The sequence below is a fragment of the Gavia stellata genome, chromosome 6 (genome assembly GCF_030936135.1).
Source record: "Gavia stellata isolate bGavSte3 chromosome 6, bGavSte3.hap2, whole genome shotgun sequence".
Taxonomy (NCBI): Eukaryota; Metazoa; Chordata; class Aves; order Gaviiformes; family Gaviidae; genus Gavia; species Gavia stellata.
The window spans coordinates 57929262-57957005 of NC_082599.1; the positions used below are offsets into that span (position 1 = coordinate 57929262).

Sequence of the window (27744 nt, forward strand, 5' to 3'; positions counted from 1 at the left end):
GTGTGGAAGGGTTACTCTATCATTATTAAGTATCAGCAATATGTTTTAAGTTAATGGAAGAATATATGAGGACCTGTGCCTTTGTAATATGCAAATATGTAATCTCTCCAAGTGCTTCAGTTGAAGCCTTTATGTACATATATATATATATGAGGAAATAGAGTGCCTTAAGCAGCCATTCACTTTCAGCTGAGCAGGACTCCTGTTTAAAAGAAGGCCCTCTTCATGCAGTACTCATGTTCTTCATGGAGATCAGATAAGAAAAAGAAATACCATATTATGACCTTCAGCTGAGTATACTGTACATGGCTGAAGAAGAAAATATGATAAAAAAAGTGCCATCGGATAACAGTGTTCGGTTTGAGGGCCAAACCAGTGTTCTCTTCACATCATCTAATTTTTCCTGCCTTTCTGGGTTACAGAATAGTCTGTGTGGTTTTGTCAGTTTCTTTTGCAGACCAGAGAGGCCAGCAGTGTTGTAGGTGCGGCATCAGTTCCTCTGTTGTCTTCTCTTTATTGCTTGCTGCAGGATGTAAACATTTGGTGCATTGTAAGGCAAATACTGAGCAGCGAAGACAACAAAAGCAAAGGAATAGCACCAAAGGTTATGCAGTATGAACCTGGATGGACCCCCTGTATGAGTGCAAGAGGAAAAAAATGGTAAAGGTTTGAAAATTGCTTTAGAGTTTAGAGAAAAATAATGGGCTGGTTCTTGCCTATGTGAAGGCTTTCAGCTAAGTATGATCCTCCAAGCTCCAGTCCAGCCTGAAACGATCAGATGGTTTTCTTTATCTGCCTCCCTACAGTACGTGTCCAACCTTTGCTACTAAAGCTGTTGAATGTTTTACAGTATCCTGAGCCATTGGAAAGTGGTGTTCCCTTCCCTGTCTGTGCAGTGAGGGTGGGGGATAAGAAGGGATTTTCCCAGCCCTAGCCATTTCCTGGCTTCAGGGGTTCCTCTGCACTGGTTGCTGCTGGGGCGTGGGTAATGCCATGCAAAGTGCAGACATCATCCTTAGAACTGCAAACACATGTAGGTCCTCGCCTTTTGACTGTGATTTTTGCTAATTTCACTAATGGTGAATTCCAGATGTGTTGGTTTGGGGGTTTTTAGTGGAAGGAGAGAGGGAGAAAGTGTTAAAGAAATCCCAAAACAAATTGCTATATCTATTTTAAGACATATTTTTTCTAACTAATGGCTTAGAACAATGATCAGAAAATTCTTGTCCAAAAGAATCAGCAGATATTCTAGTTTGTACTTTGCTCTGCTCACCTGTCATCAGCCAGAGAGTAAATGCACAGCTTTCCTTATCTGCATTGCCAGGTCCCTCCCCATCCCTTTGCAGCGGCTCCACAGTGAAGTATGCCGAGTGGGCAGCCCCATCTCTTTTTCCTGTGTCTTGAATCGTAACCTGAGCACGGCTGAGCAGGGAAGTGATAGATTATTTTCCCCTATTCCTCTGTGCGATCAGTTCAGGGCCGTGCCAGCCTAGGGCCGTGCCTATAGCTCAGCTGAGGGCCCTGAGACCTCTTACCCTAGTGAGACTTGACACACCGGGTCCTCCACGATCAAATTGGATGCATCAAACTCCTCAGTTGTTTTCATTGCTCCAGTGATTTAGAGCACTGCCCCAGGGTTCCAGGCATGCCATTGCTCCCCGTACCAGCGAAAGCCACAGTCCTCCGACTGCTGGGGCCTGGGTGCAGAGAGGGGCTCTGTCCAGAGGGAACCTTCTTCGGATCCTGAGGCATGTTCTTGCACGTCCTTTCCGGTGGAAGAGGGAATCCTGTGGGTCTGTGCTTGGAAACTTTACCCTCTTTTGCAGTCAGTAGGAGTTTTTTACCAGTGGCTGTGGGACCTTAGTGTGTTAGAAATAATAGCTTTGCAGGGAGAAAATCTCAAGAGGGGTCCTGCTGTGGGTATAGGGGCTGAAGTTTTTTGAAAAGCTGCCTGCCTTGAACCAAAGGGAATTTTGCCATTGTAGCGACGGCATCACAAATTCACCCTGAAGCTTAGGCTGTCAGCAGGAGGACAGAGGGAGCGAGGCTTTGTGTATTTGACACAAGCAAACCTTTTCGTTTGGCACAGCTTAGGAAAAAGATCAGGAGCAGGTGTCCTTTGGGGACAGGTGACCTTCTGGGGACGGTGCTTTCACTGCTAGCACAGACTCATCTGCAGCTGATGTGAGAGCCACCCAAGCGGATTCTGTCCGAGCCTCAGGGCACGTGGCATTTCCCGCGGCGCGGGCAGCAGCTGGCATATTGGCTGCTCCGTGCGTGTCCCGTTCTGTCTGTCGATGAAAACTGCAAACACTGATAACCAGCGGTATCCTAACACCACAATTTAAAGGAAACAACAACAAAAAAACCCCCTTCATTGTCTGACTGGGGTTCGCTGCAACTGAAAAGGGAAAAGAAGCTGGAAGTAGTCATGCTGGGGGCTGTAAGCGATTGCTGTTCTTGTTCACGTGCTGCTGAGACTGTCTTTAACTGGCAGTTAAAAGGAATCCCGCTTCCAAAGGGGAAAAAAAGTTGCTGTGTTAGTTGGATGTCTTTGTATAGCACCGACGGTGCTTTAGGCTGAGTAGCATCTCGCATTTCTTGCATTACAAATGTTCTGCTCCATTTGAGTTTATCTCCTTCCGCTGTAACCCAGTTATTAGAGCTGCCTCGCCTGCTGATTAGGATGCCTTCCAGTTCGTTTGTTGGTGAAAAGTCCTGTCACGTTCTATTGCCTGTGAATCATCAGGCTTGAATATCTGGGAAGGATAGGGTGTGCGCTTTGGCCAGTTCATATGTGACAGGAGCGTAAATGTGGATTTGGGGCAGCGGGTGGGCCTGGGGATGACGGCAGCAAAACGGAGCACCTGCAATTCTGGAAAAAAGGAGCATCCTGGCTGCCTGCTTTTTTCTGGACTAGTGGCATCCTGAAAGCAGTGTTGCTTGTGCGCGGTAGTTTATACTACTAAAGCGTAACCATTACCATGGTATGGATGAGCAAGCAGTTTTCTCAGTAGAAAAGAACATTTTTACAACATCTGGAAGGTTCCTCTATTTGTTACTCTTCATTTATTCATAACATTTTCACCACTAATTCATCTTTACATCAGACAGTGTTGTAGAAAAACAGTACCACTTAAAGCAATTAATTCTAGCAATGGGAAAGTGGTATCTTGCTAGTGTGAAAACGATTTAACCTGAATGTGGCTCTTTTGCAGTAAAATAAAGCAGGCATAAGAACAGCATATAGATTAAAAAGGAAAACCTTTTCCCCTAAGAGTTTATAGCCTAGAAAGATAAATTGGATATATCACAATTAAAAGACAGTAAGTGGAGAATCAATGTTTTGGCCTCAGGACAAATGTCTTCACTAAATTGGGAGCGTTCATTCGCTGTGTATTAGATGCAAAGAACTGCGGCTGATGGAACCTCTGGAGCTTTCGTGCTGCAGTTCCTGTCTCATAGATCACGATGGCACTCATCAAATACACTGGGCGTCGTGGGGAAAGCTATGTAAATTGGAGCTTATTATTGAAAGAGACCTTCTCTGTGTTGTGTTTGTGTGGGAATGCTGCCTCAGCTGGGTTTCCCACAGCAGGAATTACTGCTTGATAAGCTGCTGCCATTTGGCGGTGGCTGATCATTCCTGAGGACTTCCTGCTGTAAATATTTGCGTTACGTGCTGTCACGTCAGAGCGTGGGCTGCCGAGGAGTCTCTGATAATGAAGCATTCTACCTCATTTCCATGTACGTGCTGCAAGCTGGGATTTTATGAGACTGTACGTGTACAAGCAGCTGTATCTGATTTTTAAATCCAGCCTTTGGAAAGAATCTTAGCTGTGTGTTCTTTTCCACTTCATGTCTTACACTGTGATAGCTGAGTTTTAAAATTGTCTTGTGTTTCCGGGGCATTGCTATGTAATAAATCTAACAGTCTGATTTTGAGAACGTAAGAATAATTATACTTCAAGAAACAGAGGATAAAGGAGCAGAAACTTTTAGTGGCTTCTGCACTGTTCAGCAATTGAGGTTAAAACCAAAAAGTTTATGGAAAACACAATATCAGGCTGCTGCAATTAATCATGACAAAGAACGCAAGCCAGGTATATCTTTAACAAGTGTAAGTGGTGTACCTTGAAAGGCTCAGCATTTCCAGGGAGGAAAGCAGCTATGGGTGTGCTTAGGTGAGTGGGTATTTGTCAGGAGTGAGCAGGAGAATCCCCTTTCCTTGTCTTGAGATGAGAAGTAGCCAGAGCTCCCCCAACTTTCAGCTGCCTTTGAATACAAGGTAAGGAGTAGCATTATTAGTACCACCTATATTCTACCCATCACTGTATACGTCTCCTCCTGTTACCTGCAAAGGAGATGGAGTCATTCAGGAATGAAAAAGTCGAGGCAAAATGGGCAGGGGAGATGTGACTGAAGTACTCAGCTGGAAGGAAGCATAGACTCCAGCAGTCAATACGAAGTGCTCTCTGCCAGGGTACAGTCCTTTTCCAATGTAAAAGGGCATCTAACAGAAAATGTAGATGCTTAAGAAACAATTGCTGAAAGAGTGGATTCAACTGATTAACCATTCGAGGTGAATAATTCTGAAAAAAAAGTAGTTGCTCTATAAACTGTGGGAGGAAGGTCATCTGTGTAGGCTTCGGAAATATCTGCCCATTTTTGGTTTTCTCCTGATGTGGTATTTCTTTCACAATAGCATCAATGCTGTCCACATCCCGCCTGCCCTATGTGCTCATACATTGCCACCGGTGTAGGGTAACATCACAAACATAAGTCTTCAAATTTTAAAGAAATTATTACATTGACTGGGGAGTTGCTTCAGCATTTTAACAGAAAGTTCTGTATGTCATTGGTTTTCTATAAGCGTGCGCAGAGCAATTTGGTCACTTGTGTACAAAAGAACGTTTTGGTGTCTGGAATTAAGAAGGTGTAGTGGCTCACGGTAAGCTCATCAGAGGCAGAATAAAGAAGTGTAGTAGTACCTCTTAGTAGGGAATTGGCAAAGATTTTACTATGTGCGTAGGAAACAGTGCTTTCATGTTATGAAGCCCTGTGTGCACTCATTGTATGCTTGTTTTGGAATGTTCTAGAGAGGTGAAGTTAAAAAGAAGAGCAAGGAAATGATTAGGAGTAACGCCAAAAGGTTTTCACAGAATCACTGGGGTTGGAAAAGACCTGCAAGATCATCAAGTCCAACCATCACCCCAACCCCACCACGCCCACTAAACCATGTCCCACAGTGCCACGTCCACACGTTCCTTGAACACCTCCAGGGATGGGGACTCCACCACCTCCCTGGGCAGCCTCTTCCAGTGCTTCACCACTCTCTCAGGAAAGACTTTTTTCCTAATATCCAGCCTGAACCTCCCCTGGCACAACTTGAGGCCATTTCCTCTTGTCCTGTCGCTTGTCACTTGGGAGAAGAGACTGACACCCACCTCTCTGCAACCCCCTTTCAGGCAGTTGTGGAGAGCGATGAGGTCTCCCCTCAGCCTCCTCTTCTCCAGACTGAACAACCCCAGCTCCCTCAGCCGCTCCTCATCAGACTTGTGCTCCAGACCCCTCACCAGCTTCGTCGCCCTTCTCTGGACACGCTCCAGCACCTCAATGTCCTTCTTGGAGTGAGGGGCCCAAAACTGAACACAGCATTCGAGGTGTGGCCTCACTCATTCATAAACATTCTACTGTTTTCAACACTCTATGTTGTAGTATTCCCTAAAGCCTTAATCTGAGATTGGGCTCTAGGGCAGTATGTGCTGGATGGATACACTAGCCATTACATGAGCTACAGCTAACATGCATTCAGAGGGAAGGGTTGGTCTCCTGACAGAATTTGACCCCCCTAGCTACAAAATACAGGGGAATGATTTTTAGTGTGAGAACAACCCTCAGCACATTTGTTACAGCTGAAAAATTTCATTAATTGATTTTTTGCTCTTCTGTTTGCTTCATTGTAAAACCATGGTAGTGTTTTGCAGCCTGATTTGGCGACACTCGGTTATGTTCAAGCATACTTACTCACATGAGCAGCTTCCTAATAGTTGTACAGTTGAGCCCTTAGTTCAGTGTAATTACATTTTTGGTTATGCTTTTCTATATCCTAATTAGCACTGATTCAAAGAATTTGAAGGTTAATGACATGTCCAAATTATTTCTTATTGCCACCTCAGTAACACAGGCGCTTTTTCAGTATCCAGACACATAAAGGCTATTGTATTTACACTGCAATTACACTGTCATGTAGCGAGCACTCCATTTATACGAATTAGTGGAGTCGGAAAGCGTAACTAGGGTGTAATTGGTCTCTGACTGCAGCATAACTATAGTCGCTGTGTTATAAATAATAACCTTTTCCTTCCTTTTATTTTCTCCACTCACATTTTTAAATCGGGATGGTTGGCGAGAGATTTTCTTTAAATATTAAGAAAACTCATTTGCACTGAAGGCCTCTTGTGAGTGCAGTCCAATAATACTGTTTTTTACAGTCCTGATTCAGTAAAGGTGCAGAGCACTTGCTGAAACCCCACTGACTTTACTGGAAATGTTTAATGATTTTCTTCTACATTAGCAGAATCTTTCAAAACGGAATAGAGCTAGCAAGTAGAGTCACTTCAGGCAGCATTTTCATTATGACAGATTTCAGATATGTCAATAGCTAAAGTGACAAATGATCCAGTTCTGTGTGCCTGGTGGATTTTTTTCTCTATCTTGATATCGACTTTTTCATCTTGGTGTGGTTCAAACTCCTATCACCACCCATTCATAGATTTACACCACTTACCGAGTGGTAGGTGCTCAGAATTTATTATCTAACAAGCACAAATTGAGCAGGGGAGGTACAAACAATTTTCTTTGTGAACATCAGCATTGATTTCCTGAGCAGAAGCCCGTAACTCTCAATGTACAGGTATGTTCTATTTTATTGTTCCAACCCAGGAGGAATGTCTCTGCTTTCCAGCACACAGCTGTTTGCATATTTAAGCGTTACTTAATTTTGCAGTCTTCATAATTTCGTGATCCGTCTGTATGAAAGATGGAGGTGTAGAGTATTTGATCATTGTAATGGAATTTCAAATATAAGCACCTAAAATTAGGCTTGGTGCCAAAAATCAGAACGGATTGGAAAAGACTTTTAAGTGAGAAATACACCCAAAATACTCTTCCATGCTTTTTCTGCTCTAAATCGCCTGCGTATTTCACGCGTATCTTCAAGGACTGCGTGCCTAGGAGAGAAGGGAGAAGAGCCGCCTGTGTGGTGTGCGTGCGACGCAGGGCAGCGGGTCAGCGTGCCTCAGCACAGCGCTTCTCTCGAACGTGCGGTGCTTGTCACCGAGGAGGACGTTCAGCACGCTGGCCGTGCCGCTTTGAAACAATTGACGCGGAGCGCTGTGTCAAGCAGCGACTCTGCACATATTGCTGATGCCTTGAAAGCCGGTGCCCTTTTGCATCCCGCGGTGAATCCAGGTAATATACTAGAGCATGACAAAACTAGTCCTATATATCAAACGTATCCCTGGCGGAGTACCAGACACTTGAAGCAGAGAAGCTGGGGCGCGTGTCCTGTTCACTGCATCGAAGAGCGGAACGTGAGTGATCCGAAGTGGAAGTTGTGGAGGTCCTGATGTTCTCTTCTTCAGTCCCCTTTTAGCGGTGCAGGCGTGCTTAAGCACCTGGTAGCTTCACGCATACTGCACTGCTGTAGGTATAGCTGCAATGGATTTAAACAGGGAAGAGATGATATAAGAAAGAGCTGACATCTGTTAAATTATTAAGCAAAATAATTCTTTAAGTGTTCATCCATTGGATTTTTTCCTGCTGTGCTAGTCTGAACGTGCAGTTGTACAGTCCGAAAAGCGGAGTAGGGACAGACCAAAAAGCAGCGTTCTGGCCACCATTTGCACATGTCCCATTAAAATGTTGTCAACTTCTTGCCATCTCATGGACTCTAATTAAGCAGCACTAATTCTGGAGCTGCTGAGCCATCCCTAGGTATCACTGGCCACAGCTTACTCTTCGCTTTGCAGATCAGTTGCATCAATTTTGGGCTTCTCCCTGTTGCCCTAGTTCCTTTGCACACTTTGTTTCAAAGAAAACACCTGGGTCAAATTTAACCTTACTGGGTATCTGCTCCTATATGAACTTCTAAATGCAGATTTAGAGGGGTTTAATTAGCAGACTTGCAGTGCAGCACGTAGTTGAAGCGAAGAAATAAAAAGCATGACAGATGGGAACTGGAGTGATTTTATTTCAGCAACACCAAGATGATCATTACATGAGCCATTTATTTGTTAATGGGTTCAATACATGTCTGGTATTTCCCAGCCACTCGCTTTCTGAATGTCTCTTGTTACGGTCACATAATAGCCATACTAATAATCTGCACATCATATTACTCCCTTCTGTAGTTTAGTAAATTATGGAAAGATCAGCGACTATTCAGCACACTGCACTACTATAATCATCTATGCTTTGGCCTTTTACATTCTTAACCCTCCTGCATCTGGTCACATTTATGAAAAACAGTGCAGTTGCTATAGTTATACAGTAGGTCTGAGGGCAGATATTTTAGTTTTGTTGAAGGAGGAAGAAAGGATTTAGAGTGTAGAGTGCACTTCAGAGGTGAAGGTGATAGTCTTCTGAATGAAGCAACTCCTGCTTCTTCCCTTCTAGGAGTTACCTGCTGCCGTAGGGCATGAATCTGATTGTGGGTGAACGCCAGCTAAATTGCTAGAGGTAGTTTAGGCTATGTGACACACCTTTCCAGCATGTGTCAGTTCAGAAGTTGCAAAAAGATTTGCTTTGATGTTGCTTTACAAAACAGATTATTTCTGCCCTTTCCCCCTGCATTTATCAGTGTGATTTGTTATTGACAATTTTGTATGCGTTGACCTAAGTCTCACTGGGTGCTCTAGAGGCCTCCTAATGGATTAAAAAAGAGAATTTTTTTGTGTGTGTTTGACTATTATTTAGTGAAAACAGCGTTTATACTTGCCACAATCTTGATTTTTAAAAAAATACACTTTTCAATCGGGGAAAAAAAGGAACAGGAATGCTGCCAGGGTGACTCCTCTCTAGTATCCAGCTAGTCCAACACCCAGGACCATGGAAGCTACAAGAATCCCCCAGTGCACAGGCATGAAACCCTCTAGGTCAAATTGGGTATGTCTGCAGTACTGCCTGATGAGACATAAAGAGGAAAGGGCCGGAGTTTGGTTTTCTGTGCTCCGTTATGTTTCCAGGACTGCTTATCTCCATCATGACTTTACTGACCATAATGTTTTCACTAGCTGCCCTTTCTTGGTGTGCACTAGAGAGGCATTGGGGGCTAGCTGTTGGAAAAACTTGTCCCTGTTGCAAGTAGGGTGCTTGATGAGTGCAAGTCATTGCAGCAGGGAAATCATTTTGGGCTTATCAAGTGTACGCTTTCTGTGTCCCTACAGTAACAAATTTTTCCCTTTAATTAGGCCTTGCAAGAAAAAAAATCCTTGCTTTCGTCAATTTTGAACCTACTATTGTTCAATATTATTGTCTTCTCCCATGTTCTAGGATTAGCAAAGATGGAGATGATAAGCTCTTGATCTCTCATCTGTGTACCCGTTAGCATTGCTTATAGCTTCACCATGTTTCCTTTAATTCGAGTTCTCTCGCACCATTTTTAACATGAAATTAGATTTTTCTTGAAGGCAGAAGCAAGCATTTTCAGGACCTCTGGTATCTTCTGGTATTCGCGAGTTGAGGAAATTCTTTGTGTGTTTATATAACAATATAGGAAGAGAGAAGAAATTTTGAGTGTGGATGACAACCACGTGGTTTTGTGTAGAATTGCAACTGAGGTGGAAGACTTTTGAAGCAGGAATGGTGTTAATTGGCTAAGAAATCTGAATCAGTTGGGATGAGATGTACTAACTGCTGTATCTGTTGGACTCCATGACCCAGGGAAGTAATTTCCAGTCCAGTACTTCTGGGAGGTTGTTGCATTTTCATCAAGGTAAGAAGCCTGTGTTCAGGTCATGAAAAATCATACTGATGCTTTTTCAAAACTAGCTGAGTTAACGCATGGATTCTTATTGTTCAGATTCTAATTTGGGTAATTATGATCCATCTTTAGTAGCTGCAATTTCAAATTAGTTTAGTTTTTTCATGTCTTGCTCAGCTTTGTTATATAGCACTGCTGTTTTATCTCCTATGTGGGTGGCAATGTGTTACCTCTCGGGTATATGCTAAGAATTAATGTTTTCTGAAAGGGTTAGAAATTCCAAATGAAAGTTATTCTTATAGTCTTTAATCTGCTATTAATTCCTATTAGCTGATGAGACAAAGCAGAGGACTTAAGACCAGTATTAGTCATGCCGAATAGCGGGGTGGCCAGGTTTCTGACTGACCTGTCCATGCAGGAAAATTAGCATACTAAGCCATGGTCATTAGATTAGAAGAAGGAATGACTCATGTGGAAGAAGGAATGCAAATGTTAGCTGAGAGATAACTGTTTGGCTGGATAAGCCTTCCAAAGAAGTCGAATAAATTATAAAAGATGTATAGGGAAAAACGTTAACTCACTGCTTAGTCAAAGCAATGAATAAAATCCCAAACGACTCTTTGAGAGCTTACAATGAACAAGGCAAAATAAGCAGAGGGAGCTGGGGCAGGGAAGGAACTTGTTTTGTAAAACTCTTACGATAGCTCTGTGATGATATGAAAATAAGACATCAGGAAAACTTGGTAAATACAGCGGAATTACCAGCATATGGGTATATTTTCAAAATATTGGTGATGGTTGTAAGAGATCAGTGATTTCTAAAACGTTAGGATGTCAGAGGCTCATCTTCTTGAAGATGGTGTTTTGTGTAATGGTATCTGCTGCTGGGTCTCGGACATGCTGCCGAGTGAAAAGGGAAGAGGACGCTTAATCTGCAGGGAGAGATGCTTAAAAAGGTGTGGCTTGGGTTTTTAAGTCTATTGGTGTAGATTATGGTAATCTGAAAGCCAGATCCACTGAAGTAGTAGAGATCTTCCTGCCTATCCAGTGGGTCTTCCTCAAAGCCTAGGTGAACTGGTGCACAAATATAGGCTAGATACAAGTTGCTTGTCATTTACATTGTGTTTCTTTGCCTGGCCATTCTAAATTGCTTATTTTGCTGTAAGGCATGACGCTTTGGAGAATAATGCAAATAACTTATAAGAGTTGAGTAAAATTATGGGGTTTTGCAGAGAAGAGCATGGAGACTTATCTGAGGGTCTCTCTCTGGGGACTCTTGATGCACTGACCAAGCTGCCCTGTGTTGCAGTCAGAGCTGTAGCCTGCAGGTTTACAGATGGGAGGGAAGTGTTTAGGACACAGATGAGAAATGAACTGAATATATCAGTGGTGAATTTGCTGTGCAAACGCAAAGTATAATTTTACAAAGCTTGGATGCATAGTTGAGAACACTGAGAAATTCTTGGGTAGATGTACAGATTGTAAAGTCTCTGAATCACCCACAAATGAAACACAAGTTTTATTGGAATCCCCTATTCCTAAGCTAAAGGGTGCCGTGTTCCCTGTGGCCAGCTGGAAAACTGACACAGTGGGAGGAAAACAGGGAAATAGGTACAGGTCCTCTTCTCGTGTCCGCACATCCATATCGCTTGTATCTGAATACAAGCTGAGGGATGACCTTACGCTGAGGTGGGCATTTGCGTGCATCTTTCAGCAAATTTCAGCAACTAGCATTCCCTAACGTGGCTGTTCCAAGCATGTTGGGGATTTCTTTATCTCAGAGCCGCAGCCAGACACATAGAGGGAGAGAAAGAGGTCCTAAAACTTGCCAAAGCCAGATCTGGAGCCTGCACTGAACCTCTCTGTGCACGGTCCTGCAATGAAGTTTCGTCTCTACTGGAGCTGATAGGTGCCATCAACTTCAGTCCTGATTTGGATTGTCAGTAACCGAGGATTTGCCAGCAGCCAGTATATATATATATTTTCTTTTTTTTTCTTGAAATATCTTCCTTTTGTTTCCTTGTCTGCTCTCCTTAGTCTTGGGAAGAAGTGGGGATGGGACAAAGATTTGGGGACAGAACAACATTACTGTAGTTTCACAATGCATGACCCTTTATAAAAGTAACCGGTACTTAAAATCTGTCCTGAAAATAACCCATGCCCTCAGATAACCTCTATAAAATCAGCAGATGTGACTGCAGCGATGACCGTGAGGTGAACTTGCACCCATTGTTACTTGTGGATTTGTAGGTCGTTTTGAATGTTTGTGGCATAAGTCACAGGTTGTTTCGGTGGAAGTACCCTAAGAAGGGGAAAGAGAAAAGCAGGTGGTGACTGAAAGCGAAAAGATTTTTCAACAAGCCAGCACACATCAGTGCCTGCAGATATCTGCCATTTGAGTGTAGCGTGCGCGAATGGTCTTGTGCGTGTATGTCCGTTTGCACACGCTTGCAAGCCCTATCGTGATCGTGTCATCCTTTCCACCTCGCTTTTTTTTTGTTTCTCACGTTTTCTACTCGTACTTTTCAGTTGTGTATTTCCCATTCTTTTTCTGGTGATGATTCAGTTTTTAGGTTTATGTTTTATCTGAATCTCGAATCTGGCTTGGATTGCCTGTACTTCTCACAAAATCCAGGTGATCCAAAAATGTATTTATAATGTATTGGGAAAAAGTTATGATCAGAGACAGCTAAAAAAAGAAAAGCATTATAATTTATATTTATAAAGAGGCAGACTTGATGCTTCACAGTTATCTTTTAGGTTTACATTTCCTGGTTTCTATGAGCTTGACAGGATAATCATGTTCCCTTAACGTAGTTTTGCTGATGAAATACAGTTATATAATATTGCATACTTACCTAAATAATTTTTGCTATAATTATTTATATGAAAGATTAAGAATGAAATAGGTTCAAGTGGGGAAATTGATGTAGGTCAGGATGTTATATATCAGCAGATGTGCATAAGAATATTTTTAATAGAATTGTGAGCCCTTTATTCATTTTTAATCCTTGAATCTCTTGAGAAACATTTTCCATTTCCATTAAATATCTGGGTTGGGTTTTTTCCAGCTAGCTAGCTGAGTTCTCAGACAAGCATGTTTCCATTCATACTGAAGCAATGCAGCCCCTTCCCACTTAGTACCTCCAGTTTAAAAGCAGGCTTAAATTCTTACATCTGTAAAGTCTGATGGAAAGCAACTAAATTGTTCTTGCATAGCTCAATGGGTCTGATTTTTATTTACACTGAGGCCTTTTTGCCCTATAGGACTTCATGGTGAACATAAGTATGAACCACATTAATTAGACCATATGTTGATATTCTTAGCAAAGGACCACCAGCATCGCTCATACTACCTAACTCACTCTGGGCAATTGTTAAAGTTGAGTTCACAAAATGTATAACGGACTATATTATTTCAAGTACCAACACATTTATAACCTTGTGTCTAGCACACCAGGACTGTGATTTCAGAGGTGAAGTGCTTGAGGGCAACCAATATCTGTTACCATAAAGCTGATACAGCTATATGGGAATAGTTAAGTGTGATACCGGAAAAGTCTGGAAGTGCCACTAGTTGTCGGGAAACCCTGCTGTTAATAGCAGCCTATTTACTTCTCTTGTTGTTTCCAAAAGGGTCTAACTTAGCCGTGCCAGCAGGCAAGTTTGAAAGTTGCTGTTGTACTGATCGTTGTTGAGGGTTGGTGGTGGTGTTTGGTTTGGGTTTTTTGAGATGTGTCTGAAAGGGAGGAAGGGAATTTTTTAGGATGTGGAAGATCCTGGTGTTTTAGAAATGAATTGCTTTTTTTCCTCATAGTATCCTCCACTACCCTTTTCTTTGTTTTCCACTCTTCTACAGAGCCTTGCCTTTTCTCTTTTCCGCTTTTTTTGTGCTTTTTCTTGCCTTTTCTAGTTCATTCCTTTCACATTTTTGTTGGCTGCTTCCTTTCACAGTTTTGAAGACCTTCTCGAGGAGGAGGTCCAGGCTGCCTGAAAAGCGTGCTGGGCTCTGGCCCTGACCAGCCTTTAGGACCACCTCCTTGCCATAGCTGCCTGATACCGCTCTCGCTGTGTCACCCCCCAAGTGGGGTGGACGAAGCTGCCGGGCGCACCCAGGCATGTGAGACCTCCCGCTTTGCTGCGAGGACAAGCCGTGGCTGCGCCTGGCGCTCAGCTTATGGGTCCGCTGGTTTTGCAGCTGCCTCCTTACGCCGTGCGGCAGCACCTTGGGAGTCTTTGTGCTCTTCGGAGCCGCTACCACTGAGAGAACGCTCAGGGTTTGCACGTTTCTTTCAGTTGTGCCTTTGGGGGGTGAGGAACAGAGGGGGAAACTGCTAAGTCTGTCTTATGATGTCCTCACTTTCTACTGCAAGTGATGCATCATTTACGGGGGCTCAGCACAGGCTGCTTCCGTGTCCTGTAGTTCAGGGGTATATAATGCTGCTGCAGCAGAAGAGGATAAAATATTAATGTCATGAAGTCAGTGGCCAAACTCTTTGCACTTTCAGATGGATCAACATTGACTTCCAGATTCAGCAGTCATCCTTCATGTCTCACTGTAGACTGGCAGCAGAGCCTGCCCCATGATGAGAGGGGAAAAGTCGTCTCTCTCTTTTTCTTCTTTTTCCAACTGGTTAAGGGGGCATGGTCGAAGGAGGTGGCTTGGATCAGACCTGCTTCCATGTAGCCCAAGGTTTTGGATGCTGACCAAGAAAGTTTTGTTCCTGCTACTGCAGGAAAGAGAAGAGCAGAGTGAGAGCTGCTGCTGGAAGGGCAGCCTCACGGCAGAGCACCAGCCTCTGCTCACCATGGCTTCCCGCTCCAGCAGCGGCAGCAGCAACAGCCCAGCTCTGCGCTCCTCTCCTTGCCCATCACCGCTCATACAGCTGCAGATGTGTGAGCGTGGGGGCTGCCTGCCCAGGGAAGGAAAGGGAGGGATGTGCTCTTTGCCTGGCAGACGGCAGAAATGTTCCTGGTGGGGATAAGGAGGGGAGACGTTTTGTGCAGAAGACACCCGCTTTCGCGTGAGCATGTTTGGCAAGGGGAGGGGTCTGGGGAGCAGGGGACGCGGAGTTCGTGTGGGGATGGGAGCCACTTCTCGTCCGTGTGAGCGCTGGATGAGGACGATATGGGTGGTGTGTGTAGTGTGGGGTATGAACCTCTGCACTGCATTGCTCTGTTCCACAGAACGGTTTTCCAGGGTTGACTGAAGTGTTTGAGACGAATTCTGCACTGATTTCCATCAAAACTGACACATGCAACAGAAGACACCTCTGTTGCTGATAAGATGCGGTTTATTGATTAAGATCTACAAGAATTGTATCATTATACACAGTGTAGGTAATGATTTTCCTCTAGTGACAGCACTCCTGCATTTAGTTGGCATCCCTTTCCCCGCCTGTCATATTTAATGACTTTACGTTCAGAAGTCTTTTGCATCCAATATGCAGCAGGCCAAATCCTTCATGAGGCTTTCTCTGATGACCGAATTGCTGCAGTGAATTCAGCTGTTACTGGATTTTGTAAATGCTGCTTCCCCCCAGAAGTCTTTGCCATACCTCAAGTTTGCTGTAACACCCCACCACAGTCATTTTCAGGACGAGTCTGGCCCCTGTTTTCTTCATCCTTTAGATTGGTCATTGACATTACACATGAGGAGTAGCAGAGCGAGAGCTGGATTTGTTCAGTCTCAAGAGGAGTCTTAGGTGGGATGGTACTGATGCCTTTAGCTAATGGGAGGTTGTAGGGAAGAAGGAGGCAGACTCTTCTTGCAGTGCGTGGCAAAGTGACAGTAGACCATAGACAGAAGTTGCAACAAGGGATGTTCTGATCAGTCCTCAGGAGTGGTTTGGGTTTTTTTTTTTTCCTCAAGGCAGTAGTCAAACGTTAGAACAGGTTGCCCAGAGACCTTGTGGGATCTCCATCCCTGGAGATACTCAAAGCCTAACTGGACAGGGTCCCGAGTAGCCTGCTGTGTGTTGGTCCTGCTTTGACTGAAGGGTTCAGATGGCTTCAGATCTCTTCCAACGTTGGTTAATCTGTGGCATTTTGATTACAATCAGTATTCCCACAAGCCCACTTCACTGGAGGAGGCTGTTGACTTTTTAAAGCCTGCTGCTCTGGAAAGCAGCAAACTAAGAAAAACAGAACTGTGAATGCTGTAGCCAAATAGGAAGATGACGGCAATTCTAAAAAAGAAAAATTAAAAAAAAAAAACACCCAACCCCACAGACACACAAACAAAAAAAATACCCCATGGGTTTACTGAGAGGATAAGCAGTTTCTGCTGGGTCTGATGGATCTCCCAAAAGATACACAGGAAAAAGTGAGTATGAATGAGACTGCGTTAACTGACTGTAGATACTGTAAAAGGAGAAGGTTTGGGGTTTTTTTTTCTCAGCTTGACCCTTTCTGTACCATCATAACTAGAAAAATGCTCTGTGGAGTGCAAATGTTTTATTAGTAATTCAACAAGATTGAGGGACATTTGAAGTAGCAGAGATATTTCTCTATTTTTTAAATCGGACTATAAATCTCTGCAATCACCTCATTTCTACCTAAAGTAGGATCCAAGGTTGAAAGTAAAGAGTCTGTAACTCACTTCTGGAAATAATGGTATTCATAGCAAATTGGCATTTCGGGCATTCATTTAGAAGAATGGGCGTTGTTCACTGCCTTGCTGCTTCTTTCATGGTGTAAAGGGTCATTGACTCAATTCCCTCATCCAGACTCCTTGACGGCAAGACTAGTGCATTGAGCCATTCTTCACATATAGCTTAGCTGAAGGATAGGGTTGTCTCTCACGCGTGTGAGCATTACTCATCTACGTACTTGTCCCAACCAAACTACATTAGAAGAGTGAGGAGTTTCTGAAGCTCTAATGAAGGCTGCCTGGAAGCACAAACTGCTAACGCAGTTTCCTGCTTTCCGAAGACATTGTGGATGTGTCAGAGCTTAGAGAATTTCCACTATACGTGCTCTACATTTTGATCACTTTTGTCATTTCGTAGTGCAAAGAGAGAAGGTCTTAGCAGCTATTTCTTAGTTCTCCGTACAAACAAAACGTTTTCTTGAAAAGTTTGGATTTGGAGTCTACAGGGCTAAATTTTATGCAGAACTACAGGATCCGACCAGTGCCCAATGGGCCTGTCTCACCTGTCAATGGCGAACCTCCCAGTTATTCCAGTGGGTTGTTGGGTCTTGCTTGGCTGTTCCTGAGAAGGTAATATTTACAAGCGGTTCTTGCTGTTAGAGTGCTTAAGCATATTAATACTCTGTGTACAGACTTGTTGGTTTTACAGGGCAGATCCTGTCCTGCATTAGGCAGCTGCCTGATATAAATCTGATCATAAACACAGATTTTTTTTTAGAGGCATTTTTCTGGATGATGGTAGCTCTGGGAAGCACAAAGCTGTTAGCGATTGCAAGGAGCCTTCTTCCCTGAGAACTCAACCAGAGTTTGTTTTGCACGTTGGGGTTGTAAACTACTGTCATCTTTTGCACCCGTTTAGACTTGCTGAGAGACTTGGTAGTGCTCAAAGGCTCACTGGCATCAAATAGCATGCAGCCTCAGAACCAACGTGTGAGCGGTTGGCAAGAGACGCTGCAGAAAGCAGTCCTCCCAGAAGTTTGCTACATCTAAAGAAAAAACGGCTGCTGCTTAGACGTAGTCTAGCCATCGACCTAGAAAGCATGCGTGATTGTGTTTAAGTATCTGAAAAATCTAAGAGTTTATTTAAATGAAGCTTCAAAGAGTGAAGGAAGATCAGAATCTCTAATCAAAGCTTTTCCTCTGCTGCCAAAGGATAGCTGAAGTTTATTAGGCAGAACTGTTGAAACGATAAAAAAGCTGAATCTAATAAAATTTTGGAAGAAAAAGATACTGGACTTTGTGGGAGATACTGATGTGTTGCCTCAATCCTCGATTTTATTTTAATTGAAAATGGTTGGTCTTAATGTCCCTATTCTAGCTGCTGGTTGTGCTGAAACAGCATTCTGCCCACATAGGGTAGATTGGGGAATGTGAGACATCTTCATGCCAACGTGGAGACCTCATACACTTGGTACGTGCTGTGATTGAATGTTCTCTTGTTATAAGCCTGTTGATAGTTGCTTTCTAGAGGACTTCACTGATGATAGTAAACAGCAGGTTTTTTTCTGGTAATTCAGTTTGGCTTCCAGGGTTTGTTATCTAGCATCTGCTGAAAGAATTTGTAACACTTTCAATGGGGAAAAAAAAATGTTTACTTGCTTCCTTGCTACCTTTTTTAATGGTTTGTAGGAGAGAAGTTTTTGGAATGAAAAGCTTCTGTCTCCTGGGAATAAATGAAGTAATCGATAAATGCTGCTGCAAGATGAGGCAAAAGGAGCTTTCTGCAGACAGAGGGCAATTGCTATATGCCTGCAAAAGGCAAATTCTCCCCTTAATTAGGGAACGTGTATTACAAGGCTAGAACAGCACTGGCCGTGATGTACGGGGAAGACTGCGTGTGTGTGGTCACAGTCCTTCAGGACTGCAAGCTGGCTGCAGAGAGCCCAGCGGGGAGTTAGGCTGCTGCCGGAGAAACTGGCTGCCGTTTGGAAGCACCCGATAGAAAAATACTATGGTGCCAGCACAGTGGCTTAACTAGCTAACAGGATAAGTGGAATATATTGCATTCAAGAGCTGGATAATTCTGTTAACAGAGTGAGGGTTGTAGCTGAAGCACTGCCACTAATTAGGGCTAGATTTTCAAAGTGGTGCCTGGGATTATAGCCATAATTCTGTCAGCGACAGTCATGGAGCTCAGGTCTCCATTTGCTCCTTTCACAATTCACCTCTTACGTCCCAGTGCGCCCTGTATTCCCAAGATGTGGAAGAAGTGAAGCGATGGGGAGAAAGGAAGCACCTAGTCTGTATTTATGTAGTCAGTTTTTTTCCAAAACTATTTTTAAACTCAGCACTTGAGTGAATACTCCCATTTTCTCCCATTTGCAGATCTCCTGAGGATTATTCGCTCTCTAAAGAGGATGGTAGAATATGAAGCATGAACTTGGGACGATGCCTTGTGATCTCTTACTGTGGAAAGACCCTTTGCTGCTGAGCCATTTTCCACTTGCTTAGAGAGTTGTAAGCGTTCACTGAAATCAGGAAGGCAACAGTAAAAGCCAACAGAACTAGGTTAGGGGAGAATAATTTTTTCTGGAACTCTTGTTGACAGCCATGCCATGTACACACAGGTCTGTTAAAACAAGAGCTCCAAGCTGATTTAAACTGGCACCAGCAAAGCTGTGCAGAGTGGAAACTGGTACTCTGTCCCTGCGTCGGGCTGGGGAGTTTTGGGACCTGTCTTACACCTCAGATGAACTAAGGGATACAAACAGATGGAAGGGGACAGGGGACAAAGCATCAGCTGCTTCTTTTGCTACTGATTGTTGAATTCGGGCTATTAACCTTATTTATTTTGCTTTAAATCTGCTGGCAAGTTTAGTGCTCTTGAAAAGCAGAGACCAGAGAACTGAGGCTTGAAGCAAGCATGGTGCAGGCAGTTACTGGGCAGCCTGAGATTTCCCCCAGCCCTGCAACAGCACGTCTTTAACTCTGACACATCCAGCAATAGTTTTTCTGTTTGCTGATGCACAATTTGGGACTGAGTTGAAGCTATTTTTCACTTGTGATTGGAATCAAGCTACAGGTTCCAGCCTTCCCTTTTTATAATGCTCTTATGTACTGCTTTTCATCCTCAGAGCCGGCGTATACAAACAGAAAATACTTTGCTTTTGTGGTTTCTAGTTTTCTTCCATTGTAGACTTCCATGTTCCATACAGGTTTAGTACTGCTTGGAAGCGTGAGCCCCTCTGAATACTTTGATAAATTCTTAGATCTGCTTTTTTAAAGAGAAGTTCTTGTGAATAGATAGTATGGTCCAGGCTAGAGCTTTGCCAGTTTACAGTACCTGACTATTTAATCTGCATTAATTTTTACTGTAGTTACAATCTGTGCTGTCAGTGTAAAATATTCTAGGTTTTAATTAGCACCTTTTAAAATTGGAACTTCATTGGATTGAGTATTAGGTCATGTCTATAATGTTCACTGTCTAAAAAGTCAACAAATACAAACAGCTAGTGCAGCATTGTTTCTAATGTCACTGCGGTTTCCTCTGTTATAAATGTAAGAAATACTGGCCCAGGAGGTAATTGGTATCAGTTATGATCATTAAACGTTACCATTCTTTTGCAGCAGAAGCTACTGTTACAGAAGTGCTTTGGCTGTCAGTGAAGAGTAAGGTTTCTAAAACTGGATGTTGTTCTACTTATGGGAAAAGAAAATGTGCTTAGCTTTGTTGAATCTCTTCGTGTGGTCGCAGGGGCCAGAAATGCCCTTCTGGAGAGAAAAGTGTGTTAGAGTGATAAGTCTGAGACATAACAGTGTGTTGTGTGTGGGAAAAGGAGTATGTGCTTGTATTTGTCAGCTGTGCATGTCTAGTTGTGATAGTAGCATGTAATAAAATCATATTAATACTGTTTCATATCAGCAGGACTTTTAAAAAAATTAAGTTGGGCTGCACAATATACAGACATGCTAGAAATGACTTAGTGACGCAAAGCACGCTTTACCAGCACGCTCCGCTATTGATGGCCACTGTGGTGTCCAAAAGCAGATTTTTCTAGTGCAGCATCAGGCAAACGTGGTTACAGCTTCTTCCAGACCTGTGCTCACGCTGTACGTGTCTCCAGAAGTATTTACCTCATCGTAACCTAGAGGTATAGGAAGGCTGAATAGGGGCACCCAGGGTGTGCCCTGTAGGCTGCTTTACTTTAACAAGGACAACACTCTTGCTCCTGACTCTTCCACGTATCTAGGTAGACTGGTGAAGGGTAAGGTATTTTAGGAGATATTTTTAATAAGCTGTGAGAGTCTCAGTTTCCTAGCTTCTGCTTAGACAAATTTTTAGTAATGCACTTGGAATTTTGCCTCAGCAAGAGCTGATGGACTGTAGTACTCTGGGACTTCTCAAGATGACTTTTTTTTGTCATGGCACGTACTATGGCTGAAGAGGGAGGGAGTCTCAAGGGCTCCGTTTGCGAGTGTGAAGCATGCCTCCGTTCTCATTCAGGGTCACACAACTTCCCTCCAGCATTTGCAGGAATTACTCACAAGGAAAAGTGATACTAGGACAAGACTGTGTTATTTTTAGCTTTCAGTCGTCGTCTTTTTTCTCTCTACTGAAAAAATGAAAAGCGCTTCCAAACATGGACCTTTTCCTGAGCTCAGCAAGTCCCGAGAGGCTTGGATCTGGCCTCAAGTAACTCCCCGTGTTTTGCAGATAGCCATCACAGGCTCTGGGGGTTGTCTTGTCACGCTTCAGAGGTTGGGGAAACTGTAGCAGACCAGAAGAAGATTTTACAGTGTGTGTTTACTGGAGAATATTTTAAAGGGAGTACCGACACTTCTCTAACTGCTTGAGTGCATGCGCTCCCATCAGTGGCAATGACACCAGCTCTGAATACAAGTAAGGAAAGCGAAAGGAGGTTTGAATCTGGTTCAGGAAGCCTTCAGTTTTCTGAGAGATTCATCGAGGCTTGAAGTTGCAGCTCACGTCCTATCTCTTCATGTCAAGATATGGCAGAAGCATGTAATAAAAGCATATTCATCCTGTTTTGTATCAGCAGGACTTGGAACATAATTAGTCTGGGCTGCACGATGTGCAAATGCGACATTATAAACTAAAAATATTAAACTAATTCAGACTGAGCTCTCTCTTTAAGGGCACCAAAGTTATTGAGGGAAAATCACATTTGTTCCTTTTCATACCAAGGACTTCAAGCCTATAGGATCTCAAGTGACAAGATGAATGTTGTCTTTCTGCCAGCTAACTATGTTTTAAGTGGCAGTTGAGAAGACAGAGGGTTTTCTACCTCCCGATGACTAAATTCAAGGTTTACTTACAGTGACAAAACTCCCAATGTAATTATATTGTAGCTACTAAAATCAGTCTGGATTTCTTTCATGATAAATGGCAAGCAGGAAGAGTATGACCTGTGCGCTTCCCCATCCCGGGCCTCAAGGCACGGTGAACCCCAGTTGGCATGGTGGCTGGCGATGGTTGGTGACCGTCACCCCTCCTTTGTCCTGTCCTGCACCGACTGCTCTTAACCTTGTCTTTGCTACTGGGGACATTCTGGTATTGCGTTAGAAAACAGTGAATCCAAAGTGCAGCAAATAGCTTTTTGTCTTTTCAGAAAATCAGACTTAATGTCAGGAGATTTCCCTCGTTGTTCTTAAGTCCCTGTGATGTTTGGATTGGTCCCGAGAACTTCCCTTCAGCTGGGCAGCAGGGCAAATGTAATGACCTTGGCTGGTCGGGGCGCTGAGGGGAGAAGCGTCACGCGCTCCTCTTGCTTGGCACAGCAAGCTAAATCACGCCGTGCTCCCGGTGTAGCTTCCCTTCCTCTCCCACCCTTCCTTCTGACTCCTTGAAATGCCAATATTAAAGTTAAATCTCTTTCCCGGCCTTTCTAATATTCTTCCCTGGGTACATCCATGCGTAATCACTCCTTCCTTTGCGAGGGGATGTCTACTTGCGTGTGACCCGCTCTGGTACGTGTCCTGCCACGCCTGAGGACCTGTGTCGCGGCTGAGAGGCGCAGCGTACGTGTGGGGAGAGCGGCAGACCAGTGCCACCAGACCACTGGAGGACGAGGAGCGCGGGTTTGGGATGAGAGCCATACAGGAGGCATTTGGCTTCGTTGTATGAAGCCTTTAATGGCTCATGCCGGGTCTCAGCCCAATGATAAGCACCCCTCTCCCTCAGCCTTTCTGCCGTGCGTTCCCTTTCTCAGCTGCCTGCACAGGAAGAGAATTGGAAAAGCTTCAAAAAAGCGTTGCGGTGTGTTTCAGATCACTGAGGTTAAGTGCTAGGCGTTATCAAAATGCCTAGCGTTTTGATGTAGCGTTGCATCTTGGCGTTACGTGGGCATAAACTAGGGAGTATATAATTCGCTTGCGCAGCGGGACTGCTTTTCAGGCCTTACGTTCGTACCGCAACTTCGGACCTTGCCCGTGCAGCAAGGGACTGCGTCTGCAAACCACTGCCTGCCCGGTGCACCCCGCTGGTGTCCGCGGGGGCAATTTGGGGTGCGCAACCCCTCTCACCAGGCTTGGTTTGCCTTTATGATGCCGTCTGACTTTTTGGCCTCTGAAAAAAATCCTGAAGGGTTTTGCAAGTAAATCTCTTGTTGCTGTGAAAACAGGAGCTAGGTGGGAGGAGAGGCCGGGGCTGCCCCGGGCCAGACGCAGGTCGGTTCCAGCCATCCCCAACGGCCTTCACGGGGGGAATGTCTGTAGGGGAAGCCGTGGCCGCGTCCTCCTCAAACCTCTGACTGAATTGGGATCGGGAAATCCAGGATTAGGAAAACTATGTCAAAATTTCCAAAGCACTAAATCACCCAAGAGCTGTTTTCCGTTGATAGCCAGGGGGAACATTTATTAGCGATCAGGTCATTTAAAAACCTGACCCTGATACAACACACAAACGCTGTGCCTATGGAGTTAAAAAAAGCAGAAGCACTTCCCAGCTCCCAGGTGCAGTTGTGCACCCCAGCCTCCTCTCCGCTTATCGCTGGGATGTACCCTGCTTTTTCCCCTCGCTCCAGCCTCCCCCTGCCTTGATTTCCCTGGGAAAGCACGGGGCAAGTAAAAATTGGGGGAATGCTACCAGCGGCACCGTGATTGCGTGACTGAAGGGCGAGCACTTGCCGCTATGGTGTGGGGTACACCTGCTTCACAGACTAGATGGATCCTTTCGGAGCAAATACATTTATTTTTTGTGGTTTCGCTTATGGGGCTGGATGTGTTACTACTCTCTTTGTATAATGCCAAGCTTTGCCAGTGCAGTTTGGCAGTAATACTCTAGTATAAGTGTCTCGACACCATTTCACTAACGTAGATACAGCCCAAAGAGGGTCATTTAATAGCAAGATATTTATTTTTAAGTTTTGCATAGGCTGGTATTTGCAGGACCTCATCAGATCCACCCCAGTCTGTTCAAAGCATAGACTGTTAAACTATTCATACTGATTTGTGGCAGATCTAAAAACCCCAGAGAAATGTTTAAGTACTGGAAAAAAGCACGTGCTTTGCAAATGCACGTGTATCTAGGTCAGTTGGCCCAGTTACTGTTGTGGACATAATCATGAACAAGACCTTAAGTAGTAAGCATTAAAGGATAATGTGTAATAAATGCCAGGCAGAGAAGTAGTATGAAAAATACATCTTGACAAGGAAATGTCGTGGTTTCTTGGTGGGATTACAACTTCGTCTGTCAAAGGTTACTGAGTTCTTGTCATAAAATTCTCATAGTCGCATGTAATATTCTGATTTAAACGTGTGTCTGTGCAGAAATCAGTGGTGGCTTTAATAAATAGATTGAAACCTGCTTGGCTGAGAAGTCCAAAAGTGCAATTGTAACTGCTTAGCTGTCATCCAACAGGGATACTTCTACTGGAACGTGCTCGTGGTCCAGCTCTACTCTGTACCCTTTTTCCCCATTTAAATAGTCTGTAAGAAACAAAAGGATGATGACACAAAGTCAAGTCTATTTGTTTTTATAATGGTGTCTAAATTCAAGGTGTATATTTATGACCTAGGCCTCATCTGTGTGTTGACCTGCCAGCTGTGCCTGTTGTTTAATCCCTGCAGGCTGGGCTGCAAAACCTTGCTCAGGTTTTGAGCTCTCTGGGGGCAAAGAGCAGCTTGTTTTCTATGTTAAGCTTGAATACACAATATTTAATATACTGAGCAATGAGTCACAGCTGAGTGGGACTTCAGTTACTGTTTCCTGGCAGAAATTGGAACTTTACTGCATAAATGCTCTTTTTCGCCCGAAAGCTGAACAGCCAGAGTGGTGAGGAGCTGCGGCTTCCCGGGAGCTGACCAGCACTTGGTTTGACTCCGGAGTCGGTGGGAGGTAGTAATAGTAGCACCACCTCCCTGCTGAGCTTGGAGCCTGACTCCCAATGACATCCCCTCTGCTCTGTTCAGGGAAACAGCGGTGAAAACTGCTGGTGGTGGGTTCCTGCTGATGCCCCAGACACTGGCTCAAAGGTGTTCTTGCTTCCCAGGTCTGATCGTGGCCAGAAGGTACCCTGGGTCCAAATTTGCTTAACAGCAGCCCACCAATAAACTTGCTGAACCAAAGACTGATATTAAAACCTAAACTGTACAGTACAAAGGGTCATCTATTGATTTTTTTTAATTTTTTTAAAAATTTTTTTTTCCAGCTCACCGCCAATGCTTAGCATTATTGTAATTCACAGTTGTTTTTTGCACAGGGTATTAGTTAGCTCTCGGAAGTCTTTCTCACATGTATGCAATAAATGTTCTGGAACAAGATTTTCTACACTAGTAATAAGATGTTCTAAAGACAGAAGTTGTTTTTAGAGGCGAGACCATTATGCGTTACTTTTATCCCCTGTTTAATAAGCAGTTCCTTTTTGGGTAAGAAATTGCTATATTAAAATTACAGTAGTATTTTTCTATCATTCTGCTTCTTAAGGGAAAGCCTCCAGGAAGGGATGACTGAGGCCACTAGTGGTTAAATTGTTACCTGGATGAAAACATTGTTTTGATTAACGGTCATCTAGCTGATTCTTAGTTGTAAAACTAATCTAATTTGTAAAACTAAGAATCTGTAAAAAAGACAGTTACTAAGGAATTTGTTCAAGAGTTATTGGAGACTACTCTCTCTCACCATTGTTTTTTTCCCAGCAGATTTTTAAAAGCATCACCAATGAAGATTCAATCCAGGGACAAGGAAGTCGGAGACTGATAAGTTTTTCATTGTCAGGTGAGTCACTGCTGATGTGAAAGTTTTAAGCCTGGAGAGTGGGAAACTGAAGCTACTAAAACCTTTCACGTACGTGTGTATGTATGTATATGTAAGTATGTAATACTTTATGCATGGTTTTTTGCCTGTTGCTCTAGAAGTGATGCTGAGACAGAGAATTAATATCTATGATTATTGCCACACTCTCTTCCTCCAACGAGAGTTACATGCTGAAGTGTCTTGTTCAAGTAGAGCTTCGGGGCCTTTTTAGGTTTTCCTGTTCACGATTAAATGTGGTGCTATGTATGTAGGTCAGGGAAAGCAAGATCAAAGGCATGCACTTTACTTACAGAGCAAAACACGATTCGTGGCAGCCCTCTGTTCCTTGGAGAACACGTTCCACAGGTACATGTGCCATGGTGCGCAAGCTTGTCTTTATTGCTCAACAGTGACTCTCAGACTTCTTGAACCAGAAGACTGCTCTCACTCCTCTAAATTTTCTGAAGAACGTTCAACCTTATTACTTGGCATGTCACTACAGGTTTTAAAGGCTCAATATAGTTCCATGAAGCAGCTACGGCCATTTGATCTGGCTTTGGTAAAAACAATCTGTAAATCACTTCTGTAGGAAAAAATCAGTTTGTCAGAAGAGAGTAGTTAGTTGTGAGCAAGGTTCTCGTTTTGGTGGTTTGTACTTGCTACTTGGTTTCCATGTGTTTTAGCTCCTGGAATACAAAGAGAAGGATGCTGAACTTGACTTGGAACTTCTTTGAGGAAGTAGTACAGAGAAAAAAAGAGTTACCCTAGTTCAAAATTTTTACAAGTGTAGGCCTTTCTGTATGAAGTCCTACACTTGGACAAGCATCGCAATACGTGATTGGTTTGGCTGTATGATTTATTTCAAGCTTCCCTCTAAGTTGTATTAAAGTCAACTAGGACTTCCATATCTCTTTACTATTAAGTGTGCAAGTCAGTGCTTTTCCAAATTGGATGGCCAGTGTGGTTCTTGTGAGGTCATATATGCTATATGGCAGGTTAGACTGACATCAGATGGGGCTCTTTTAACACGTCACTTATTTTTGCTGGGTTGGACACTGGGCACCCACCCAGTCACATTAATTTGACAAAACCACAGGTTTAGCTCAGTAGAAATAAAAAAGTAGAGTTAATATTTTTTTAATATTCTTAATCTTACACAGAAAATGTTGCCCAGGATTAGTAATGTTTTTTCATTCTCTCAGATTCTTTGGCCTAGTAGACCAAGAGATGTCAAGAGTAATAATTTGTGAGACTGCTAAACAATGTTGTCTCAGGGGCCTCTTTTATAAATTAAACTACCTAATTTACAGCTTGATTCAAAGTATATGAAGACCGTACCATGTAATACATTTGGGTTATCTTATTCTAGTGGTTCACAAGCAACTTGTTTACATTTATATCACATCTGTATTAACAGCATCATCGCAGTCAGGTATTTGAAAGGCTTTGAGCTCGCAATTACTTTGTTGAAATTCTTTGGTATCAAAATAGCTCAATTTCAGTCTTTCTGAAATGACCAGATTAACACATCACAAGGATTTATTTATTACCTTACTTAGTCAACAGCAACAACAAAATGTTGTTGTCTCTCTCAAAGTAAAATTATTGCTATATCTGTTATGCTAGCTAATAAAATGCAAATCAAGCCAGGCCTTCCAGAGGCATCGGAAGGAACTGGGATTTCTTTCCATTTGCACTACTATCACAGCAATAACCTCTCTGTTGTCACGAGCCCTTTCAGCTCATATGGACTTATCCTTTTCAAAATCTGTATTTTGGTGTACGGTGACCTTCAGTGTCATTCCTTAAAAGTTAGGCTTCCAAATTATGTTTGATTTAGTCGCAATTAAAGAAAAAAGTATAAGACATTAGGCTGGCTGGGGACCGTTGCGTTAGCTGCTGCACCAACACAGA

The 27744-nt window shown here is 43.4% G+C and overlaps 1 protein-coding gene across 1 annotated transcript in view; it reads left to right on the forward strand.

The window, feature by feature from the left end:
* The window catches only part of HECW1 (HECT, C2 and WW domain containing E3 ubiquitin protein ligase 1), a 178032-nt gene that overhangs the window by 50429 nt on the left and 99859 nt on the right, over nt 1-27744 (forward strand). The window contains exon 4 of the mRNA XM_059818508.1: nt 25737-25812. Within this exon, the coding sequence (XP_059674491.1) occupies nt 25737-25812 (76 nt within the window). The remainder of the gene's footprint in view (nt 1-25736; nt 25813-27744) is intronic.